Consider the following 17,904-nt stretch of genomic DNA (forward strand, 5'->3'; position numbering starts at 1 on the left):
GCCCAGACCTGACAAAATAGGCACAACTCTGGTATTAAAATTAACTTTTTAAAATTAACTGACTTTTTCAAACGTGATGGACATCATTCCATTTTGTAAATTACCCGTTAGTCTTAAATTTGATAAATGAGCAAGCAACTTTTGGTACAAACAGGTGGAATTTAGATATAACACCTGGAAAAAAAAGGAGTACCAAGTTAGAAATGAGGAGCATTTAATTTTATAATAACTTACCCAAAGTGGTCAGTTTCTCCAGACACAAAACACACAAGAATTAGAAGATTCTGCTCCACTTATTTATTTTACAATGCCATAAAATAAATGAATACAATTTAGAAAGCAAATTTGCTAAAATGACAATTTAAACGAAAAAAACAAAAAGGAACACTTTCCATTTTTTGACAAAAGAGTTACCAATACAAACAAATTTGATTTGACAACTCGAACATCTGCCCTTGGCGTCTGAAACAAAACTGTTGCGCAAGCAACCCTTCGCTCAAATTGCAGTGACTTCAATTGTCGTTTGTCCTTTTCAGTGTAGTGCTGCCTGACGCAAAAGCGTATATCCTCAAGTTCATTTTCCGTTCAGTCCCCTCTTCAGACAACTTTGAAGCGTTATTACGTACAGTAACGATCCCTCCTTAAGTGCTTTGTTTTCTGACTGTGCAACATTGAAATTATCAAAGACAGTTTAGCTTTTTAGCTGGATGTCCACAGACTAGCAAAGTCGGATTAGGGCATGTTTTAAAATTCCCCACAGGAGGTTTGGCCAAATTTGTTAAAAAGGCAGATTTACACTGCCTGTGTCTAATAGCCTGGTTGTTTTTTATTGTGATCGATTACTGATGTAATGTTTGCAGTTAAAATAAAATGGAATGGTGTAACCTCACTATCCTCTAACACACATTTAGTAAGTCTGTTCAAATTATAAAGGGAGTAGTCAGTCGCTATTATTTTTTTTAACAAGAAGCCGTCCTTCTCACATGATTTTTTTTTTACATTCAGACTAAATTAGCCTCAAGTCTTGACATCAAGCACTCAGGACCACCTCCCTCTTTTCCTTTTTGATTGCGCTTTCTCCTTCGATCAAGCCGTCCATTCTGCGTTTGCGGACTCCATCTTTGGTTGGGGGAATGGTGTCTATGTTAAGGACCAGGTGGAGATGACGAAAGGCAAGCAGCCGTAGCGCACGCTGGAGAGAAAGAAGCGAGGGAATTGCGTGTAATTGTCCATTATGAGCGTGTTTAGGACACTTTAGAGGTTTACCTGAGCGCTGGCAGTTAGATCTTCCTTGTCTTGAAGATTCATGCTCTCCAAAACATCTCTCGGTTCTTTCTCACAGGGGTCCAACAACCCAGATCCATCTGAGAAAATCATCATGGAACATTCAGACGTAATGAATGGAAGTACTGTATACATTACCTGGTAGCAGAATTCCTGATGATATGCACTCCAGCACCCTCCGAAAGGCTTCTCCTGGGCTGAGCACGCTCGATGTACTGCGGATGACCTTCTCTACTAATAACTCCATGGCCTAGAACATAAATACCATCAACCATAAAATGTATCACTTACAATTTAGGAAACAGTCTTTGTGTTCCGTTGAGATGCAAGCTCAGAAAAGAGGCACAATGCTGCCATCTGCTGGTGTCAATTTCTATGTTAACGTTTTTACAGGAGGCCTGAATCGTTCTGATGAGGGGATGGCAAGGGAATATCGTTGTACTGTATAGCGGGGAATATAAACCAATGGTAATTAGCCAGTGCATTTCGAATTCCCACTGCACCAGGCAAAAACATTAATTCAACAAAATAGTATCTGGAGTTTAAATGGCACCAGCCAAAATATGCATAACTAAGGAAAAAAAACACAAGTGGCACCAGGGTTTTAAGTCACATTTTTGGGGGATATTCATTTGATAAAACCCAACACAAAAAAATACATCATTGTGAAAGGCAATTTTAAATTAAAAAAAAAAAAAAAAAGGAAACCAACAGGCTGAATTAGTGTACAGTACAATAACATTACACGTCTGTGCATATCTTAGAAATGCTCATGATGTAACATATTAAGAGCTATTCAGATAACTCTATAAAGAACATGGTTAATCATATGCACGAACATCGCAAAGTTTGAATTTTGTAAGTTTCTGGGCACACAAAAATGGCGTATGGTGGGGGAAATGCCATATCGAGGGTTCAAAAAAACATGTTATTCCACATCACAACATGAAAACCTCGTAAATTAGGGGCGCAGTAACCCAAGGGTCTATATTATTAGGATTATTTTGATAAAACCGGATAAAAAAAAAAAAACAGAAAATGCCTCATAACTCACTCACCCAGCTTGGAAGCTTCCCCCAATGGGGCAACCGCTGAGATAAATCTCTTAAAATACGAATGACGATGACACAGGACGTCAGTCCATTGGCACGTGCCTTCAGAAAAAAATAAAATAAAATATCAAAATCCACACAACACGGCAACAGTGTAAGTGAAAAAATAACTACAATTCCTGCAAAACCTTTACCTGAAACCATTTAGCGTGACGGAGGGCAGCCAAATGTTTCAAACAGGCTTCTTTATTTAGAAGGTCGGGTGGGTCATTCTCAGTAACATCTAATAAAGAAAAAAATGCACCAGCTAAATTATTACCAAGAAGAAAACAACAAAAGCAATTAGGGTAGTGGATTAATTTATCACACAAGACATGATAGTCAACTTTAAAGGACATTAACACCCTGTCCTAAAATGAAGAAAAACCTTAAAAGCAAAACTTCTAATGGGAATTTCAGTAGCAATTTTTGAATCCAGCAGGTGCTTTTCCACTTCTAAAAGAAGCTTTTTATCCAAGGGTGTCTCCATCCATTTACTTCTTCATGCAATCAAATGACCTATATTTAACAAGTCACGACAATCTTATAAGGTGAATAGCCTTCACAAAGATGACCATCAAAAGTAAAATAGAGAGCAGTCATGAAAAACATCAACTCACTTTAAGGAAAACACGCAGAAAATATATAAAGCAAGAGGGTTTTCACCACGAACACAATATGGAAAAGGAAACAAAGAAAGAGGGTTCATTTATTAACCAAAATGCAATGATTGAATGAAACAGTCAAGATCCTTTGTTCTACAAATCTGCAAAATGGAAAAAGCAACTGTGATGAAAATGTCAAAATAAAACTAGACAAAAGTATTCGGCCACCATTACCAAAGAACAGTTGTTTAGTTGTATACAGGTTATAAGCATATTTAATAAAATACCTAAATTCATCGAGTGGCCCAATGCGTTTGTCCATACAAAAGTACACACTATTTTCCCAACTGTGGGTATGTTTACATGCAGCAAATAATCTGATTGGAAATTGAATATTGCTTGTATTTTGATCATGTGAACGCACACAAAAATCTGATAAAAGTCTGACTGAGAGTTTACCGATTGCAATTGTTGTGTTGGTCCCAAATAACTCCCTAAATCTTTGTGCATTCACATTTATGAAGTGGATGTCACAATTGTGTTTATTCATATATGGTGTAAGGTTTCTCTGCTCCAGCACTGGTGACACCAATTTTCAGCTTGTTAGCAGGCTTTGTGAGAGCTTGATAACGATCCAGGTATTTGGAATCACCTATATTAGAGCAGAAAAACCTCCAAAATATGCAGGACATGCAGCTCTCCAGGACCGGGTTAGCCACCCCTGATATATGGTGTAAGCGTATGCTTTTAGCTAGGGATGTAGTAACACTCCTTGTAAACACACGAGATTTACAAATGGAGCTTACTTTAGAGAGCGGAGAAAACAAGCATTCTACTTTGTTAAATTTGGTGCGTTACATGAATGAAATCTTCACTTATTTACGCCAAAAGTTAAATGCGGAAACACCGTCCATTTTGTAATGATGTCGCTCCTGCTTCTCCCCTGTAACGGGAGTAGACACAAAAGCCATGTATACAGAATTATTCGTTTGCCTTTAGGCATGTAAACCTTTCCTTCAGATACCTCCAGGAATCCAATATTCCGTTTTCATTTGGATTATTGCCCGCATGTAAACATATCCACAATTTATCATCTGATCTCGGACTGTATTGATCTGGTTACTTGTCTAAAAACAAACACCTCTGTGGCACAGAAAGGTCGGAGAGCCCAGCTTTTGGGAACTGAGGTTGTGGAGAGGTCAACAAAAAGATTTGGGGGCATTTAGAAAAAAAAGGAGAATTTTCTTATACATAAAAAAGATAAAACCATGTGTGGACGGGGGTTATACTGTAAGCGTATTAGACAAAGTGCCAACATGTGCTTTTCTGGTACTGAAAGCTGTGGCTTCTCTAACCTTTCTCAGCCGCCTGCTTCTTGGTCTCAGCAGGAAGGTCGTCCCTCATGAGCGGTGAAGTGAGAGAAACCGTCACCTGCATTACCGGCTCCTTTCTCGACAATATGACGACACTGGCCTCCTCGGGGTGAGCCTGCACCTCATACTGATCTTCAGAAAATGTCTGCCGGTTAAAAGGACACTTGGAGTTACTCACTACAGAGGAGTTGGGGTAAATATGTGGGGGGGGGCTACGAGCCTTATAATATGATACAGGGGATTTTTTTTTAATTAATTCTACTTAGACTGGAGTTCCTCCAAACAATAAAATTAGAAAATTAGCCAGAGAAGGAACATGAACAGTTTATGAAATCCCACATCTCACTCTGTAGGATTCAGGTGTCATAACCAGGCAGCGCATCTAAAGATCAGTGGATTAAGCGTTTCATGTACAGTAGGAATGTAATTCTTGTTCGACAATGTCTGTCCCTTCTGAGAGACATTACACAAGAAAAGGAGGTTCTTTTTTTAAGCCTCTTGTGATTTCATATAAAGGGATCCCATCACTTTTTGTTTTGTTCAACTGTGTTCTGGGGATATATTATTGAAACCCAATCTTGCCTTGTCGAAATGATGGTATAACCTGTGAAATACAACCTGAAGAGTTTTTACAACATTATAAAGTGAAAGGGAGAAAACAGCCTGCATTAAAAAAAATCGAGGGTTGAGCTGGTCACTGTTGTCAGTATTCATGACCGCAATTGCACATTTTGTCCTATAGAATGTGTGAATATATGATAAATGAGTGTGATTTTCTTACCGCCAGCTCTTTGGGCAACATCTTGGCAATGTTTTTGAGTAAGGAGACGGTGGGCTTTTTACATGAGAGCAGAATAATATGAAGTTTGGTGTCGCCCCGAAGCAGCAAGCCTTTGGCGAGGAGTCCCACTCGCATCACACCTCTTAAAATCCGACCTTCGCGCAAATTGCTGTCAAAATAAGCAACAAAGATACAAAGTCAATACTTTGCATTGTATTAGATTGACAGTGTGCGATAATTCATCACTCAAAGTTGTAGCTTAGAATGGAGCAGAAGCATGTGTGTTCCAAGGATACCACATGGCAAAATTCGGAAGCTTACTTCTATATTGTCTTGCGTGAACAAATGAGAATCTCAGCCAGAAACCTGACATGAATGCTGCTGTAAATTCCTGATAGCTATAACTAAAGACGGAGCGAATTTGATGCACCTAGAGCGGCTGAAAAGAGCAAACAGCTGGAGTTGGTCAGACCTGGTGGAAGTAGCTAACTTTAGTGGCTAGCAGGAGAAGGCACTAAAAAAGACAGTAAAAGCTAGCAAGAAAGAAACATCAAGATCCTGAATCACAGTCCCTTGGCTGTGGAAGGCGATTGACATTGAAAGACGGAACAAACTTTATTCACAAGGATCTATAGTATGCAGCCAAGTGGCTAACATGGCTGGCTAGAAGGGGTAAGAGATGGCGGCCAAACATGTCAGTTTCTTTAAATTGTGTAAAATAATTACAAATTTTTGAACCCATGATCTATAAATAAAATTATGTTTATGAGATAGTATACATGTTTTAGCTTATTATTTGAATCAATATGGTTTTATTTAAATTAATGAAGTATTTCTATTCCACTAGCGGTCTCTTTGTTTTGTACTACTTTAAACAAAATCCTTCAGTGAATTTAATAACTTAAGGCGTTGAAGGTTGGAACCCTGCCACTAAAGAGTTTTTGGTAAAGCAATCAGAGTACCTTTTGAGGTCCCCACTCTCAGGACTAGTAAAATCTGGGTTCTTCTCAAGCAGACTGTCAGACACATTCTTGAGGGCTCGCTCAGTGTGAGAGACGATCTTCTGAACAGCCTGCAACTCTTCCTCCCTCGGGTAAATGGCAGCGTGTTTTGCCATCACGAGGCCATCATCAGGTGAGTCTGGCCGCCGCATGGATGACTTACACAAAAGGGTGAAAATACACGACTGTTGCCAAACTCAAAGCAGAACAAAGTCCCAGGGCAGACATTGTAATATCTACATTAACTAAACTCACCAGCAGGGAAGGCATAGGCATACCCCGGCAGCTCATAAGAGGTGGGGGGCCCATCCTGCGTCTCTGCTCCCTCCAATCCGTTTGCTCATCATCAGTTCTTGTCCAGTACAAGTCCTCCTCATATCGCCTGCAGAAATAGGGATACAGATATTTTATTTAGATTTTCCCTACAAAAATGCGAAACAAAAATCAGTTGGGACTTGAGCGTTAAGAAATCTTAAATATTCAAACGATCCTGACCTCTTTTCCATGTGCCAACCCTGCTCATCGTTTTGCTGTCTCTTCATCAAAGTCTGTCTCTTCTGTTTTATCTCCAGCATCTTGCTGCATCGTGCATTGGGTTTGATCTCCACTTCCAACTCTGGATTCACTTTTCTCTTCAGACAGGAATAGAACCATGAATGACATTTGAGGAAATTTTGTAACTACCGTTTTATACCTTGTATTGTAGTCTATGCCTCCTTCCCTTGAGGTGGATGTCTTTAGCATTTGGATCGTTGAAGCTGCACTCACATAACTTACAGTGAAAACGAATTACTTTGCCATCTGCGTTATAGACCTGAAATATATACCGTTTTTCATTGGTTACACAAAAACAAATAGCCAAAAAGGTTATGTTGGTTTTACGTGCTTACAGTCTCTACATAATCATGCCCAACTGGCTGAATGTGCCTCTGGTTAGCAAACGTTTCACAAGCCTCCTCTGGCACTTGTAGCATGGATTTCTCTTTTTTCACTGCCTCCGTTGAGGGTGATGCTGTCAAAGCTGCCACAGTGCTTGCTGACTTACTGGCTGTAGTACAGATAGAAGAGAACAGACACAACTTTTAATAAGCATCCAAATATATTACAGGCCAGACTGAACAATTCAACCTGCTAAGCAGTACAGCATACAAAATAACAAATTAGGGATGCACCACATTTTTTGGCAACGAAAACTTTGCTGCCGGAGCAGAAGTCAATTTTCTGGTTTAGCCATAAAAAAAATCACAACTGAAATAAGGCTACAGAAAGAATTGACATCTAGTAATATGCTTGTCAGTTCGTCATCCGCTTATAATGTAATCTTTTTAGTAAATCTGCGATTTTACTTTATGTGTTTTTTTTGGGGGGGGGTGTTTCAGTTTCATTAACAATTTTTCATCCCTACAACAAATGACTTCAAAACTTACAAGTAAAACTTGTTTTGGACGGAACTAGTTTCTTGACAGTAGCTACTGTCGTAGTCGTTGCATTTACTGCTATTTTAGGTGCAGCAGTCGATGTTAAAGAGCTTGTGGTTGAGGTCACATTGGTGGTGGTAGTTGGGTTCTTTCCAGCTGTTGATGTTGTGCTGACTGATTTTGAGTTTACCATCACTGGCTCAGTGGAGGGGATAGGCTTGCCCAGCTTTGTGTGTAGCTTTAATACCTTTAAAAATGACAAAAAGAATGAGCTTTGTTGACATTACGGGTTTTAGAGAAACTTGAAGGTGCAAAAGAATTTGGACTTCCGTAATGTAAACTGGGCAAATCGTTTAAAGTGGGTGGACCCATGAACCGCAATTTTATTGATGCCCAGTTAGTGAAAAAGTTGGGAGACTTAACCAATCAGAATGCAGAACACGATGCAAATGAGTGAAGTAGCGAGACCAAGAAAAGAGAACCGTGTTATAGCAAAGGTTTACTGTAATCATGTTTTTATATTAAGTCTCTTACACAGAAATTAGGGTTATATTGCTAGCCTAGGTACCGAACTACAGATCGTCCAAATAAACGTAACAGTGAAGCATGTTAACTGACAAATATAAGAGAATAGCTAACGCTCAATGAATTGCAAAGCTGTTCTGACCTTTTGGTGTTTGATCCCGCGAATGTGTGCAGCATAGGCATCAACTCCTGTGCAGGGCACGTCACAGAGCTCGCATCGTAGCTGAGGTTGGACTCCTCTGTGGGGATAGCTGCCCCCTGTATGATTATCCTTCTTCTGAGCAGCTTCTTTTTTCTTATGTTTCTGGCCCTCAATGTGCTCCCGGTATGTCTGTTTCAAGAAATCAAGCCAAATGAGAGAAATTCATTGAAATGAAATGTATATGTACATATTAAACAAAAATATATATCACATTTGAGGCTCTCACCTGAGGACCTGCACAGCTAATTCTACAAATGTCACAGTAATGAAGCTGTGACTGCTTGGGTGGACCTTTAGGCTTCTGGTAATATGTCGACTGGTGGTAAGTGCGCCCCAATGAGCTGGTCACCATGTTGCTGCCGGGATTGCTCCAGGAAGCAGCAGTCGATTTGTTGTTGTAGGCCTGCGTATTTCGGAGAGGATGGAATAGGGGCAGCTTTTGTTGCTGCTGCGGCTGATGATGTTGGGTCAAATTCTGCCGGGCCGGCTGGTAATAGGAGGTGGCGGTTGTGCTAGGATAGCCAGCTGTATCATAGTTACTGTAATTAAGGCCTGAGGGTATGCAAGAAGACAAAGAAGCATGAGATTAACTTGCACTACACTAGAGAATTCAACATAGCCCAGGAAATGCTTGTATTTGGCAAAGAGCTCATCGCATTCACCTCTGACCTTGTCTGACTCATACAAAAGATAACCTCATTATTCATTTTCACACACAGTTTTCTATCATATGAAGCAGACCCCCGAGATATGGTGTCCTCCGCCTTATGATGTTTTCACTCTACATTGTGTAGAGATTGTTTTCAGACCCTCTTTACAACAAATTATTCAAACTGCAGTGATAACTATGTATCAAAGATGCGTGTCTGCTACAAGTCAACATCATATAACATACTGGTCTATTAATATGCATTATGGCATCAGAATATGCCATTGCTATTGATTGAACTACCACCCACAATGCCATTCTCCCTTGTCATTCATTTCAGAGTGTTTTGTAAGAAGTTGGCGATACTATACTCTATTTTATGCTATAAATCCCAAAGCTTGCATTGATGCTAAAGCGATAAGTAAAAACATGATAACCATGAAAACGAAGCTTCTGATTATCAAGAAATGCCAACAGCGCAAACACATTGCTATTCTCGCTAAAGACTATGGCCGTAACCAATCAATGATTGGGACAATTATCAAGAAGATGGTCAAAGCAAAAATGTCTTAAGACCATGACTATCATAGCAGGTTAACCGGTTTTCATCTTAATCCACTAAGTCTTTCCCCTCTGCATCCACGCACCAACTTTCATGTTCAAATCACATCCCAGGTAAATGTTTTTTTTTTACTTTACATGTCTATTTATTTGGTACTTAAGTAGAAATTTGTATTTTCTATTTTTATATTTAAATTTTCTCATCTGGGATATTGGGGTTTTGGAAAGTCATAGCCAATTTGGTTCCCTACACCCGCTAATCCCTTTGCAATCCACGGAGAATAGACTAATGTCGTATCCCGGGATCACTACATAAAAATACAAAAGAGCATCTTACCTAAGTAGGAGGTGGCTGAAGCGTCTGTTGTTTGGGCTTGCTGTGCACTGCCGGACACAGAGTAGATGTAGCCTGTGGAAACCGAGCAGCTCGGTGTAGTCACCTGTGTCTGGGGCTGAAGCGGGTGGCTGTACACAGTGGTGGGAACTGGAGTGTAAGCGCTTGTCACACCGACTAAAGAGCAAAAAAGGGCATTTCAGAACAGCGACAGAACATTGGATACGCTTGGCGGATCTTGGGGGATGTGCTATCAGTGCTTTTATTTTAACAGGGGGAGCATTTAAACTGGTAGCATATCAAATTAATTGATTTGTCTTTTATTGTCATTTATATCAACATCTTTTTGCAAACAACAAGATTGTTTGCAAAAAGAATAGACATGGCACTCCAGGGTAAACATGAAATAAAGATTCTAAAGAGAAAAAAGATAAGACTATCTGGATAAAAGGCAGGAAAAAATATTAACCACACAGTGCTTAGAGATTGGTCTTTATTGATTGGAAATTATAATACAGGGTCCCTGAAGCTTAAGGCAAGTTAGATTCAAGACGAAAAATAGAACACAATTGAAACAAAACAAAAAAACACCCCATGAATTAAAGGCAATTTAAAAAAAAAAATTTGAATTAGTTTTTTTAATCACATTTTGGTCCAGCTGAAAACTTTCCATCTGAATAACATAGGCTTTCAATTGTTTTAGACACAGAAAAATATAAATTAAAAGGATGTTTACGTACTTCATGGATCCTCAGTCAAAACTGGAAGATAATAACTAATTCCAAAGAATTCTTCTGCTAAATTCATGAAGCCTTTTTATTATTATGCATGAAAAACGACTTGTGGTCCAGTACTATGGTATCACAAGCCAGCAATGTTGTCCAGATTGGGCAGAGAGCAGCCAATGCTCTTTTTGGCTACAAATGCAAGTCAACTTATGCAAACAATATGTCAACTTTCAGGAAAGAGAGCAAATATACAAAACATTTCAGTTTGATGCCACAATATTAAACAATGTTAAATATGTATAATAATAATAATTACATCAATTTGTTAAACACTTCCCATGTTTAAAAAGCATTGTAACTATTAAAAGACAAAAAAAATAAATTTTAACCAAGTAAACTATGCTGTCAGTGTTGTGTAAAATGCATGTCTAAAACTGTGAGGGTATGGGTGTGAGCTATAGACTACATCAGCAACACCGAAATTTTAAAGCTTAAAAAACACAAAATAAATTTCTCACCAGTCTGGTAATAGTTGTTAGCAGTACTCATCTGGGTTGAACCGATACTTGTCTGGTAGTACTGTTTATTGTCATAGGTGGTCACAACAGCGGGACTGCCATAATTGTAGTTTCCCTGTAATGAATAAACATTAGATAGATAGATAGATAGATAGATAGATACTTTGTTCATCCCCGAAGGGAAATTCACATTTCCAGCAGCATCCCTGAGCTGAGAACAATCGAGAACAATCGAAAATAACACGGGAGCTGCTGGAGTGGCTGCCATTCGTGACGGCGCCGGAAGAAAAGATTCAATTTGAATCATGTACAAACAAACAAACAATTGAATCATGTACAAACAAACAAAATATTCATGTTTCAGGACAACGGATAAAAAAATCAGTAGTATTTTATGAAACAGGCATATGACCTTTAATATTGACTCAAGACTAGTCATACTTATTTACAATCCACCCAAGTGAATACAATAATAAGCGCATTAGAAAATGTGTGGAACGATGAAAGTGCACCTCATAACCAGGGGCACCTTAAATACAGTGGGACCTCGCTACTTCGCGGTTCCACGTTTGCGGGTCTAAAAATAATAATAATAATAATAAAATATATACACATATACGCACAACATCCATATCCCCCTAGTGGAAGGTGGCTAGAGTCATTTCTGACTCTTTTTGGGAGATTGATTCAGAGGAGGGGATTCCCAGCCCCCTTGCTCAACCCAACTGAGGTGTTGGGAGTCATTAGGTGACCAAAACCCCCAATTCCAACCCCTAATGCTGAACGCCAAGCAGGAAGGCAACGGGTACCAATGTTTAAGTTTTAGGTATGACTCGGCCGAGGCTTGAACCACAACCTCTCAGTCTCGGGGTGGGCGCCATACCCCCAAGGCCACGAGCTGGTGTTAATAATAATAAAATAAAATAATTGAAAAATAATAATAATAATAATAAAATTGTTTTTTTAAACATTTTTGAAGGAGCGTCGCTACTTTGTGGATTTTCACTTTTCACCAGTGGTTTTGGTCCCCATTAACCGCGATAACCGAGGGATTACTGTACTGCAAAATACGGGGAATAAGACTGTAAATGCATACAGTATTTATACATGTGCGTTACCACACAAGGTTTTACGGTATAGTACCGTATTAGTGCAATGATTGGTTGACTTTGATCACTAAAATAAAGTCCCTATATTGCTGCTCGCAAATACCGTGTTCTTATTTGAAATGTTACTACCTACGATCCACAATCTTTTTCTGTCAATCAGCTGGTAGAAACTGACATGATTCGCGCCGTTCTGTCTCAACAATGCGTGCTCAGCTAGGTTACGTCACTTGTTTAAAAACACGAAAAGGGATCTTTAGTCCAGTGTGCCTCATATATGAAAAATATACAACAAAAGACTATTTTTCTGGAGGTTTGCCTTGTAAGCCAGTGCGCCTCATATTACGGAAAATACGGTACATCATTATTGTTAAAATTTCTTTCTAAAACGGAAATAACAAAGGCGTGACAAGGTGGACAAACTTACCGTTTCAGAGTACACCTGATATGCTTGTGGCGTGGTGGTGGGATGCGGTGCGGCCGTGGGTGCCGTTGCTGTTGGCCTGTAAGTGTAGTCTGGAAGGGGCTGGTGGCTCTGATAACCAGTGTAAGAAGCGCTGACAACAGGCTGGACTGTTTGCACTGTGGCAGGAGAGTAAGAAGCAGTCACGGCATGTTGGTAGGTGGCTGTCGAGGGATGGGAGTAGGTCGGGGGCGGGGGCGTACTGAAAGAAACAGATTAAGTCAACGTCTCAGGAGCAACATTTATTTATCTTACATGCATACATTAAAAGGTGTAGTCCGCCACTTCAAATTTTGCTATTCTGCCGCCATCTCCTGGCTTAGTCATGATCACAGCCTCAGTCAACTCAATCCTCAAGTACTATCAAACTCATATTTTATTTTTTTGTGTGCGTGTGGGGTGTGGGGGGTGTTGGGCTTTGGAGTATACTTGGAACAGGCCTTTTCTTACTTTTGTCAAACGTCTCAAACTGTTATTTTCTTTTTAAATAAATATTAACATTGGGATGATTCATGTATTTTTGCCTAGTATACAAATCAATGTATTTTTTTGCTAGATGAAAGTTTTTATGTACCACTAGGTACATTTCTTGGTATTTTGATTTTTAGTTTTTCATTTTTGCTTTTTGACCAAGCGTTTCATATTTTTTTTTTGTTGGCCCATAATTTGAATTTGATAATATAAATGAATCTTAAGTGTACCAATTATTACAACTCCTTACACTGTGACTATTTTGATCGAGTCGGGCAAATTTAACTTAAGTATAATTGTCTTTATTGCCCGTGATATCAATGTAGTATTTTTTTAACAGAATAAACAGGTCTTGAAAAGACCTGAGAGATTAATTAGATGAAAAGAATGTTACAATAAGTAGACAAAGTGTCAAAGGCCTGAGTTGTAAGTGCATCTGAACAATAGTGCAATGACAAAAAATGCTCTGCTGTGCTATTAGCAGCAACATGTTTAAAAATTAAAGAGTCGAGAAAAAAACGTGAATACAAATTATTCTATACATAAGCAAGATAAATAAAAATTGTTTCAAAGTATTGTGCGTGAGTTTAGGGTGGTGATGAAAGACAGTCACTGAGCCCGTTTAAAAGGGACAGACTGTATTATTTAGCACCTCCTGGTGGTGAAATGAAATGAAATGATCTGCATTTCTATAGCGCTTTTCAAGTCAATGACTTCCCAAAGCGCTTTACATTGTGCTTCACATTTCCTAATAGCGGCCGTGATCTGTGCAGCCATGTAAGGCGCTAACCTGCTTATTGGGGGTTCAATGTCTTACCCAAGGACACTTCGACATGTAACATGGACAAGCCGGGATTCGAACTGGGATCCCTTAATCCTAAAACGATTGCTCTACCTCCTGAGCTACTGCACGAAACCTTATTGATTTAAATAATAAACAAAAATAAATATCCTTTCATATAAACAAGCATTAAAAAAATATTTGTAGGGTGAGATTTTTGCATTTATTTTACATAAGCCACAATTAAGAGTGAGCTGACATATGTCCGCCATCTTGCTGCTATGCAAAAAAACCTGTCTTTTTTTTCTTTCTTTTTACTCATTTTCCCCCAATTTTTCCCACTTTTTTCTTCCGCTTTTACCTTTTAACTCTCTTTTTTACTTCCTTCTTTTCCTCGATCAAACATCATTTATTTGTGAGTTTTGATGCATGACGGGGCCCAAAATAGGCTAAAATTAAAATAATTCTGTGTTTGATACTTTTCGAAACCAGTCCAAGTGAAGTACTCAACTTTGAAGAGTTACCAATACTAACCTACCAATATTGTTATTGGGAATTTCGACGACTTCCATAACATTTTCCCCCAACACAATCACGGATTATTGTTAAGAATAAGATAAAATGATAGGTCGCAGGTTCGATTCCCGGTTCCTCCGTGTTATATGTCGAAGTGTCCTTGGGCAAGACACTGAATTCCTAATGCCACAGATAAGCAGGTAGTGCCTTGCATGTCTGACGCTGCTATCGGTGTGTGAGTGCGTGTGTGTGTGAATCAGTAAGAGTGAAGCACATTGTAAAGCCTTTGGGAAGTCTTCAGTGACTTGAAAAATGCTATATAAATGCAGACAATTTACATTTATCACTCTCTTGTCAAGTCAAGCCAAGTCATATTTATTTGTATAGCCCTTTATTACAAGTATCAAAGGGCTGTACAGAGCACAACAACTTTACTTTATTAATTACTTCTTGCTTCCCTTATTTCTTGCTTTATTTCTTCATTTTGTTCTTTACTTTTTACTATTTTTGTTCTTCTAACATTTCCATTTTTTTGTCTTTGCAAAGTACTTGGAAAACAAATAAGAAAAAAATGTTATTTCTTCATTTGGAGTCAAAGTTTTTCTTTTGTTTTTAAACACCCCATTTTAGTTCGAATACACAAAGTGACATCTAGTGGTCGAATATTATACACTGTCCCTTTAAAACAAAGATTTTTACATCAGTCCAGGCAAAGCAATCAGGGATAACTTATGCAATATGGGGTATCACGGACTAACAATAATAAAGAAGGTGTTGATGTTGTTAGTCGGTATTTCATCAACATTGTAAAGCAAAAACCAACAAGTCAACTCGCACCTAGACTTCGTAGCCACAGGGCAACTCCTTTACCGTCTTAAAGAGACTTTATCACCTACAAATATTATTATATATTTGTCGTAATGATTTAATCATTACGCAAATAATCTAATAAAGATGGCAGACAAGTATGAACTAGACTAGCTAACATAGCCTAGCTTGGCGGATTATTGTAGCTTGTGGTAGCCAAGCCGCGCAGCAAGAAACTTCAATAAACCAAGCACACGACAAAAAAAAACACATAATTGCCCTTTTTGAGGCTAACACGACTTAAAATCGTTTTATTACCTGTACTGGGGACCGGCGGCGTGAGTGAATCCAAAGTAATTACTCGCAGCCATCTTGGCTTCTCGTGTGTTTGTCATCAGAGAGTCAATGAAAAGGAAGAATACAAGACAGTTCACCCCCCTAAACGTTTCTACTTCTGAATTAGGTATCAAATAATTATAGTTTTCTCTTCTAATAACGGTTTACAAATTTTAGCACGAAAATCATTGTATGTATTTGTGACTATATATCTTTAAAAACGATTTTTAAAACAGTGAATCATATTGGCTTCTCCGGTGTTAGTCATCAGACCATCAAAGAAAAAGACAGTTCACCCCCTCTGATTGCAACTTAACGTTTATACTTAAGTATCAAAGCGTTATAGCACTTCGAAATAATAACGATTTAAAATTTTTATCGCAAAAATAATTCCATAACTTTATCACAAAATATCTCAAAAAATATATATTTATAAAAAATGTAGAAAGCTTAGCTCTTTGAATAACCGGAAGTAGAAGTGGACGCAAAAACATCGTTTTCCTCCAAAAGCCATTGACATGTTGGATCATTATAGTACAGTATTCTGAAATAGTTAACATTTAATTCTTAACATGAAAGTCTAGATCTGAGTGACAATACATCTTTAAAGATTCTAATTAAAGAATATGAAGACAGCGTTCAACCTTGCTTAATTGGAAGTCGTTTTATTGGAAGCAGAAGTGAGTGTAAACAATCGTTTTACCTCATTCCATAATAAGCAAACATTTCAAAATTTTAACATAAAAGTAATTCTATATGCCCTGCGAATGGCTGTCAACCAGTTGAGGGTGTCCCCTGCCCACTGCCCGAAGTTAGCTGGGATGGGCTCCAGCACCCCCACGACCCTACTGAGGATAAAAGCAGTGCAGATAATGAATGAATGAATGAGTCATTATATATCGATGTGACGCTAGCTTTATGTTTGCGTAGCTCATTATAAATCCATAATTCATGCGCTGGGTATGACTAATTTCTCACTCCTGTGTATTTATAATATTGTGGAATTTTTAGGGTGGGATCGATAACTCGTGCATACAGCGTGGTGAAAAGGTATTTTCCCCCTTTCTGAATTCTGTGTTTTTGCACATTTATCACTCACAAATTTTTCAGATCACCACCTTAATATAACATCACACAGAGACAACCCAAGGAAATACAAAATGCAGTTTTGAAGTGATAGAAATCTATCAGTCCGAAAAGGTCACAAAGCCATTTCCAAGGCTAAAGGGCTCCAGTGAACCACTGTCAGAGCCATTATTCACAAATGGAGAAAACTCGGGGAAAATCAGACAGGGGAAAATACTTTTACCATGTGCAGCCCTTTGAGACGCTTTGTGATTAAGGGCTATACAAATAAATATGACTTGACTTGACAATTCATGCGTAATTCTTGCACTCATTCAGATTTCATAGTGCCCTGTATACAGGACTGTCTCAGAAAATTTGAATATCGTGATAAAGTTCTTTATTTTCTGTAATGCAATTAAAAAAACAAAAATGTCATACATTCTGGATTCATTACACATCAACTGAACTATTTCAAGCCTTTTATTATTTTAATATTGCTGAATTTGGCTTACAGCTTAAGAAAACTCAAATATCCTATCTCAAAATATTAGAATATCATGAAAAAGTATACAAGTAGGCTATTCAACTAATCACCTGAATCATCTAATTAACTCGAAACACCTTGCGAGGTTTCCTGAGCCTTAAAAACACTCAGCTTGGTTCAGTAAACTAAATCACAAGTATGGGGAAGACTGCTGATCTGACTGCTGTCCAGAGGACCATCATTGATACCCTCCATCAGGAGGGTAAGACACAAAAAGAAATTTCTCAAAGAGCAGGCTGTTCACAGAGTGCAGTTTCAAAGCATATCCACAAAAAGTCTGTTGGAAGGGAAAAATGTGTCCGGAAACGCTGCACAACCAAGAGAGATGACCGCAGCCTTAACAAAATTGTGAAGAAGAGCCGCTTCCAGAATTTGGGGGAGCTTCAAAGACAGTGGGCTGAAGCTGGAGTCCAGGTATCAAAAGCCACAGTTCACAGACGTGTCCGGGAAATGGGCTACAATAGCCGTATTCCCATGGTCAAGACACTTCTGAACTCAAGACAACGGAAGAAGCATCTGACTTGGGCTATGGAGAAGAAGCACTGGACAGTTGCAGAGTGGTCCAAAGTCCTCTTTTCAGACGAAAGCAAGTTTTGCATTTCATTTGGAAGTCAAGGCGCCAGAGTCTGGAGAAAGGCTGGAGAGGAGCAAAATCCAAGTTGCTTAAAATCTAGTGTGAAGTTCCCACAGTCAGCAATGGTTTGGGGAGCCATGTCAGCTGCTGGTGTTGGTCCACTGTGTT

At 38.7% G+C, this 17,904-nt stretch overlaps 1 protein-coding gene across 1 annotated transcript; it reads right to left on the reverse strand.

Annotated features, from left to right (window-relative positions):
* Positions 1-274: 274 nt before the first annotated feature.
* zfr2 (zinc finger RNA binding protein 2) lies at positions 275-15,831 on the reverse strand. Its single transcript, XM_088349661.1, has 19 exons — positions 15,533-15,831; positions 12,604-12,841; positions 11,071-11,185; positions 9,828-10,001; positions 8,507-8,832; positions 8,221-8,409; positions 7,563-7,800; positions 7,026-7,183; positions 6,830-6,949; positions 6,631-6,767; positions 6,391-6,517; positions 6,097-6,293; positions 5,135-5,303; positions 4,336-4,498; positions 2,531-2,619; positions 2,343-2,438; positions 1,423-1,534; positions 1,267-1,364; positions 275-1,192 (listed from the first exon to the last, which is right to left on the reverse strand). The coding sequence occupies exons 1-19, from the start codon at positions 15,607-15,609 to the stop codon at positions 1,031-1,033; spliced, it is 2,985 nt and encodes a 994-aa protein (XP_088205787.1). The 5' UTR covers positions 15,610-15,831; the 3' UTR covers positions 275-1,030.
* Positions 15,832-17,904: the final 2,073 nt, after the last annotated feature.

The sequence above is a fragment of the Urocampus carinirostris genome, chromosome 12 (assembly GCF_059441175.1).
Source record: "Urocampus carinirostris isolate Australia breed hairy pipefish chromosome 12, RoL_Ucar_1.0, whole genome shotgun sequence".
NCBI classification, from domain to species: domain Eukaryota; kingdom Metazoa; phylum Chordata; class Actinopteri; order Syngnathiformes; family Syngnathidae; genus Urocampus; species Urocampus carinirostris.